At 33.9% G+C, this 7,836-nt stretch overlaps 1 protein-coding gene across 1 annotated transcript in view; it reads right to left on the minus strand.

Moving 5' to 3' along the window:
• Positions 1-7,210, minus strand: part of LOC149570669 (adenine phosphoribosyltransferase 1-like) — a 98,404-nt gene extending 91,194 nt beyond the window's left edge. Inside the window, exons 1-2 of the mRNA XM_089823213.1 lie at positions 6,483-7,210; positions 3,980-4,090 (exon numbers count right to left, since the gene is read on the minus strand). Coding sequence (XP_089679339.1) covers positions 3,980-4,090; positions 6,483-6,564 — 193 coding nt within the window. The 5' untranslated portion in view covers positions 6,565-7,210. The remainder of the gene's footprint in view (positions 1-3,979; positions 4,091-6,482) is intronic.
• Between the last annotated feature and the right edge of the window lie 626 nt (positions 7,211-7,836).

The following is a 7,836-nucleotide window of genomic DNA, read 5'->3' on the forward strand; positions in this document are numbered from 1 at the left end:
TACTTATGCAATATAATGAGAAGAACCTTGGGTATATGCCCTACAATACAGAGGCATTGGCCTCATATGTTTCTAAGATTGGGAAGCCTAGCTATTGCTGAACAGGTTTAGCTACATTGAAACCATTGCATGTTATCTTTCTGTCATTTTTCAATTTCTTTAAGGCAAAAGATGTTACCTTACATCATTTATCAAACATAATGAAAGCTGGAAAGTACACCAAAATTCATTAGCAATAGTCAAGAATGGCAAAGATGAATGGTGTAAACCATAAAAAATGGACATCATGAATAGCCTACAAAGAACAAAGAAATATATCAAAACTTAAGATGAATTATGAACTGAAAATGATAATCTAGCCAGCTCATATTGGGGAAAAGGGTATTGTTTGATTTGTCAAGTCAAGCAGTGGATGATTGGGCACATAGTGTCCTTGAAATCCCTGGCCCGGGTACACTTAGTGATGAATGATGCTGCTATGATCACTAGAGGTCATGATAACTCATAGTCAGATGTATAGTGTTTTGAGGGTTTCGCAGTCTAGCCGGCTATGCAATTGACAACTCTAACACCAATATGCTCAGGAGGCAGGACGAGATGGTGTACACATGCCTTATGTCATGCAAGGTAGGGTCATTCTCAAATGAGAATGAGTGGAGATTACACTAGGTCCATGGTTGGGAGGTTAAGCCTCTGACAATGCTTCTCCTCTCCTCCAATGCCAAGACTTGTACGAAACTGATCAGATTCTACTTCGCTTGACATGGTGTGATCTAAACCTTGCTAGAGTTTCAATATTTTCTTTCATTTGCATCTTACTTCAGTTTCAGCTATATAGCTTTTGTAGTTACTTTTCTGTTGATATGAAATGGTAGTTATAAATTACAATTATATATTGTTTCACTTTCACATGTAATATATTTGGCTAATCTAACTTGATCATTCTTCTAAGGATTATTAATCTTTCAATTGGTAGTTAAGAGAATATAGTTAATCAGTTATTTTCATTAATTCTTTTCAAGTAAATGGGTAGCTAGTTTATTTTATTCGATAAAATAAAAAATATTAAGGTGGAAAAATAGATTTCGTTGGGGCGAAGTGTCTTGCCTTGGGCAAGCCCTAGTTTAGAAATTAACCTTGAAATGAGAAAGCATGTAAAAGTAAGACATGTAAATATTCACCTAACATGCCAAATCTCTATGGAAAACAGCATCATAACATGAGATAAACTTATTTCCCCTCAAGTTGTAATGAATGCTACAAGTTTGAGGTGAGATCAAGATGGTTGGACAAGATTGAAATCGTTGGTGTCTGTTGCCCCTAATTTCTACCATCACCTTGAAGGCCATTAAAGGCAAAGATGAAGGCATGATGAAGGAGAACTTACTAAGGATACAAGCTAGGAGTTTGGAGAGATTGTAAACTACAAGATGGTTTCCAAGATGAACAAAAGAGATGAGTGAAGAGACGAGAGGAAATTTCTCAAGGCAGGGCATAATTTGCCTGCCCTAGAGGAATCTTAATTCCTCTCAACACCTCAATTTCTGCCTTGTTCCTTAGAATGATAAAACCATAAATACGACCTCCTAATTTCATGGAATGATGAACAAGAAACTTGAAACTGCAAGGAAGATCAAAACATTGGCATGATCTTATGAGGAAGTTGTAAATTTGAAAAGGTTTGAAGTGAAAGGAATCAAAATTCTTCTCCTTTCCACCATTTCTGCCCTATGTGAAACAAGATGAAACTCGATCAAAGTTCCCAATCTACTTTATAAAGAGGAAACAATGGATTGATGGAGAATTTAAGACGAGAAATTTTAAGAAGCGAAATGAAACAAAGGGAAAGAACCAAAGAGTCCCCACCTCCCCTGGCCCTCTGATGGACCCCATGTTGATTGCAGAGGGAAATCCTCTAGGCATGGTAGAATCCACCGACCTTAAAGGAATCCAAAATTCCTCTCCATGCCTTAGATTTTGGCCCCTACATGAAGTAGGGAAGATGTAAAGCAAAGCCCCTAAGCCTACGAAAAACAAAATTTCATGTGAAACTAATTCTAGGAAGGGGAAATTAAGGTCAATTGGACCCAATTCAAGGAGGTGGAGATTCACTTAAAGTGAGGAATTTTGAATTCCTCTTGGCTTCTTGAATTCCGCCTTTCTTCCATTGCATTAAAACATGAATTAAGTCCTTCAAAATTGGGTGACGATGAACAAAAAATGAAAGATTAAAGGATTGCTCAAGACAAATGAGATGTAATGAGTTTGAGGGAAAATGAAGGGAGAAGAGGAAGATTCCTTCCTCTTGGAATGGCGGGTTCTGCCACCGCAAGCGAAACCCAAATGCCTCTCACATGTTCAAATTCCGCCCAAAAAGAAGAGGGCTCAATCAAAGACAAGAAGTGGTGATTTAAACAATAAATAAAAGATGAAACATCCATTTGATCCCTTCATCATGTTGGCCATAAGGAGATAATATAATGATTAAACTAAATGTTTTTATTAGCTAAAAAAAGGCAACTTGGCCTCCTCAAAGACATGCCTCTTCATGATGCCCAGTGCCTACATAAAGGAAGAGAGGCAACTTCATTTCAACATTAACAATAAAACCAAGGTATACATTTGATTTCAAGATTCTAATAAAATTTCATTTTAAAATTTGCAAGAGAAAAGAGATTTGGTCTTGAACTAAAGAAGATCCATGATAGTATTGCATTTTGCCCCCTTCTCTTGATATAGATGAGAGGGTTGATCTAGATGTAATCTCATAAAAAAATTTAAGATTTACTTCATTTCGTTTGTTTCTTATCAATTTTCTGATCTTAATGAAATCTTCCCTTTGTTTTGCAAGGTAAATAGTTCAAGAAGAACCTAGGAGAGCAAGGAGGTGATGGCAAGGCCAAATTCAAGACTTCAAGGAGAGAACAAGTGAATGCTTCAAGATCAAGCTCGAGGACTTCAAATGAGAAGGAAATCTAAAATCAGATCATCAAGTGCAAATTCAAGGTAAGATCAAGATGGAGTTCGAGAAACCAAAGAACAAGGACAAGGAAAAATCAGAATTTTGAAGTGAAAGAAAATTTTCATCAACTTGCATTTCGTATGTAAATCCAAGTTCATTTTGAAGAATCCAAGTTGCATGAAGGACGTCATCACTTCAAGAAAGTTCCTTGAAATTGCATTTGTATAATCTTTATACTTAAGTCACCCGGCAAATGACTGTAAAAGTCAAACCACAAATTCAACCATACTGATCAAAAGTTGTCATTTACATCCGAACTGAGGAAGCGTATGCATCAAGTCAAACTCAGGGCTTCTATAGAACTTATGCAGCCAAGGCTTCACTCCTTTCCAATAATAGAGAAATCAGTTAACCGTCCTAGATGTTGGAGTACATATATATGTGGTTCGAAGCTTTTCCTCCTATTCTGAGAATATTCCCATTTTCTACATTGAGTGAGGCTTTATACCTTTCATCACATTTTGATGTTTGCTCACAAAATCGTTTTAGCTCCTGTGGTCTCTCTTAAATAAAGAGAATTTTAGCGGAAGCCATTAAATACGGTATACAATATTCATTCATGTTATAGGATTCGCAGTAAAATTAAAATAACTGTTGATCTTAAAAACAACAATATGAAATTTGCGTCCAACGCTTTGATTTAGAAAGCCAACATGGCATTCAGCATACTAATATGCCTATATAGAAACAACAAAGATATTAAATTGTTAATTAAGTAAAGTTCTCTTCAAATGCTTCCAAATATATAATAAATCTCAAACTTCTGATTTATTGTTTCAGGCTTGGCAATAAGTATCAATTTTATGAAGCATTTCTGTGAGATTTTAAATCGATGCATTAGGCCCATCCTGAGAAACAAATGATGAATTTCCAAAGAAAATTATACAATTTATAGCTTGGTCTTCTTAATTTTTATATAAACTTTTGATGAAGCACAATATCAAATGTTGAATATACCTGCAACCACTGTGATATTCTTATCCTTGTACCTTTCAACAAATATATCAATACTGTCCTGAAATGCCCTTTGATCCAGAAGCAGGGTTGTTATGTCTTGAAACATAATTCCTGAACATCAGAATACCAGATTTTTTAATGAAATTTTGCAGGGATAAGCTCATAAACAGCCATTTCGAATAATACAAGATATGGTCTTTTAGACAAAAGAAAAGATGATTCCTTCTTTGAGTGTTAGGTATTTTTTTAATCAAAACTATATATCACAAATTAAAAAGAAAATGTAAGTGCAAAGCAATAGAGAGAGTGAAGAAATAAAAATTCATTATACTTTTTTAATTAAATATATTTTTATACTACGTATATTATATGTTATATAATTATATAATTTGCTAAATTTTATTATATAATTCAACCTTTAGAACTAAAAAAAATAAAAATTGAGTCTATTTTGTAATAGTTATGTTTAAAAATATAAAATATTTTAAAATAAATTTTCTAAAAAAGTATAATTTTGAAAAAAATTAATTTATTCTAAAGAATTATAATCTTATAAGAAATAACTTTTGATATTAATTGTGTAATTTTAATTAAAATTTTTAATTACATTGCATAATCTATTATAGAAATACATTAATAAAAAATATTATAACATATTAAAATATTAATGATAAATTATAAATAAATTAAACCAAATATTAAATAAATAACCTTTAAAAACATATTTAAAAGAGGAAGCTTCCCGTTTTTTTTATTGCTCATTATTAAAAAGTTCTGAAACATTATCAGAGTGACAAAGTATACAAATATATTAATAAAAAACAAAATAATATGACTCAATTGTTACTCCTATGCACATTCATTTGTCATTAGTGTCAAAAGTTATTTGATGAGAGCAAGAGTTATTGGTCGGCGAATACTGTTACTGAACCATAATATATTGCCCGAGCTAAAGACAAAAGTGTAAGTATGAAGCAGTTATACCAGACAAGCACAGTATACACCAAGCAGTTCTATATATACGGAGCACAAACTCTATCGACCAAGCCAAGTTTAACCGACACCATTCGCATTGAGCATGAACAGAGTATTCACCGAGTTGCACAGAGAACACATAAATGAATGGAATGGCACATAATCTTATGCGTAACAGTTCCACCGGGCGGGAAACTACATTTGCACAGATCAAGGAAAGTATTTGGTGAGATTTATTAGGAAGGGAGACATGATTGTTTATGATTCCAAGGCAGAATATAGACCAGTGAAATATAAGAAGGCCAATGATTGGAAAATGGATGATTCTAAATCATTGATTTAGATCGAGAGCGAATTCCAGAGGATTCCTAAACCCTAATTAGGTCAAGGATCAAAAGAGGTAAAAAGAATCCTATTCAAGGACCTACAAGGAACAATTCAAAGGTTGTTGATGAAATTGATTGCTGCTGTTGTTAAAGTTGATTGCTGTTGTTGTTAAAGTTATGAGAGTGATGCACTAGAGGTTTGAGAAGGTAGTTCTACTGTAGATCAGAGTTTTCAAGCAGCATAAGAAAGGATTTGATACATTAGTCACTGGAGGTGATATATCATTGAACTGAAGAGAGATCTTAACAGCAAAGTAAGTTGCAGTTACACAAATTAATTTACTATTATTTTCTAATCATTGTAGCAGTCAAATCCTTTAACATGGTAGACTTAACAGTCTGGTTGTAAATCTCTTAACAAAAGTACACATTGTATTGTGTTGTAAAATCCTTAAAAAAGATAGAGCCTTGAAAATCTTCCATATTACTCCTGACAGAGTTAAACTAAGCATTTATACAAGCATTTATACAAAATCTTCAGTAAATTAAGCTGAAGCTCTACATTTCCCACAACAGGTCATTAGCCAGTCATAAAATTTTAGGCAAGATTCACCTAAAATGGAATACAAGTTGCACGAAAATATATTGAAATCATATATGCCTGTAAATGGAAAGATTAAAGAGGAGCCAGATATGGCAAGGTGCACAGAAAATTTAGAGAGGAGTGGCTTGTACTGCCTTATTATTTGTAATAAAACTTTATAAAATAAATAAATGTATAAAATAATATTTATATTTAATTTAATAAAAAATTGAATAACTATTTATATAATAATATCACAGTTATTAAACCAAAAGTATATTGTTGAAGTGAAATTTATTAAAAATTATTTATAAGAACTTATTGGAAAAAAGTTGTAAATTTCAAAAGTTATGAAAAACTTATTCAGCGTAGACAGGTGGTTTATTAACAGAAAATAAATAGAAAATGAATAAATAGAGCATTCAATGGCAATATTGATGTCTCAGAAGTACTTTAAAATGGAATGTGATTTCAGAAGAATTTTAAAGAAGAATGGAATGTGATTTTAGAAGAATTTTAAAGAAGAATGAAAATAAAAGAAAAATAGCAAAAATATTTGCCAGTTCTAAAATTTCAGAGATACCAGAAGCTGATATTGAGAAAGAGAAATATTGTTTACCAGGCTTCGGAAAATTCGGCACTACACGTATAGCCGCAGCAATCCGTCGGACTCTTTCATCTTCATCCCAATAAGTCGACATTTTATGAGCTTCACTGGAATTCTCAGAAGCAAAGTCACTGGTGTGCTGAGCAGAAAGGAACCCTTGACGATTTAGCCGCAGGAACCCCAAATTAGGCAAATATTTTCGAGAATGAGGAAATGCGGGAAGATGCAAGGAGATTTTGGATGATGGAGAGGAGGGAAGACGCAAGGGGATTTTGGATGATGGAGAGGATTAATATTAATTGAAGAAAGAGGTGTGTGTACGAAGACAGCGACTGTGCGCATGCGCGTAGACATGTTGATATGGAGGAGGAGCATTGCAGCTGCAGTGCGATTTTGTAAGGATGAATGAACAGGTCTCCCTTAAGCCAATAACTGTTTCGTCCTGAAGAATCCCCGCCCAGATTTGGTGGGTCCCGCCCCGATAAACACGCAACAAGATTACAAGATTTCAATGCCAAGCACCTTCTATAGGTTTTGTCTAATTTCTCAGTGGAGAATCACCTCAATTCTCATATCTTCCATTTATATGGCCAACTACCACAATTCTCAAGTCGTACTTGTCAATGGCAAGGAACTCGCCTCCTCCCGGTACAACCCTCAGACCGCTATTTGTAGAGAGACTCCCACTGGGGGAGGATTCCATTTAATGACTCTGGTGGACAGAAAAGGACTGGTTGAGCGACTCATTCTCCAAATGCAGGGCGAGTTTCTTAAATACTATTATTATGTGAGATATCAAAATATAGATGAAGTGAATTAAGGGCTCTTTTGATGATAGCAACAAGAGTAATGTGTTCAATGATGAAACGAACACTAGTGGGATGTAAAGGTACGTCTTGCTCGCTCACTTTTTCTATATATTTGTGTGGTGGGAAGTAAGGTTAAGAATGGAACACCTTCGGTTGTCTTCATTTTGTCTTAGAAATCGATAGAGTCAAGGTCTGTTTGGTTTTTGGAATATGATTTAAGAATTGGAATCTAAAATCTTTGATTTGGGATTGTGGAATTTGAAATCTGTATTTCGGTTTCTGAAATTTATTTAGGCACTATTTGGTTCAACACAAAAAATATTTGATATTTGGAATTTCTTATTCCAAGCTTATTTGGTTCAAAATATGAATATAAAAGCTACAGTGAGAAAGGCAATTCATATCTTCAATTTGTTGAAGGACCTGTTCATGGTGGTTCCAACTCCACACATGTCGGAAATGTCAATGTTCATTACAAAATAAAAATTCAAGAAAAAGTTAAAAGAAAGACGAAGGAAATTAGATGTGTGTGGTACTAGTTGTTTTATTTAATCCAA

Source organism: Cupressus sempervirens, chromosome 3 (genome assembly GCF_028749045.1).
Source record: "Cupressus sempervirens isolate cs-2001-9-10 chromosome 3, ASM2874904v1, whole genome shotgun sequence".
Lineage (NCBI taxonomy): Eukaryota > Viridiplantae > Streptophyta > Pinopsida > Cupressales > Cupressaceae > Cupressus > Cupressus sempervirens.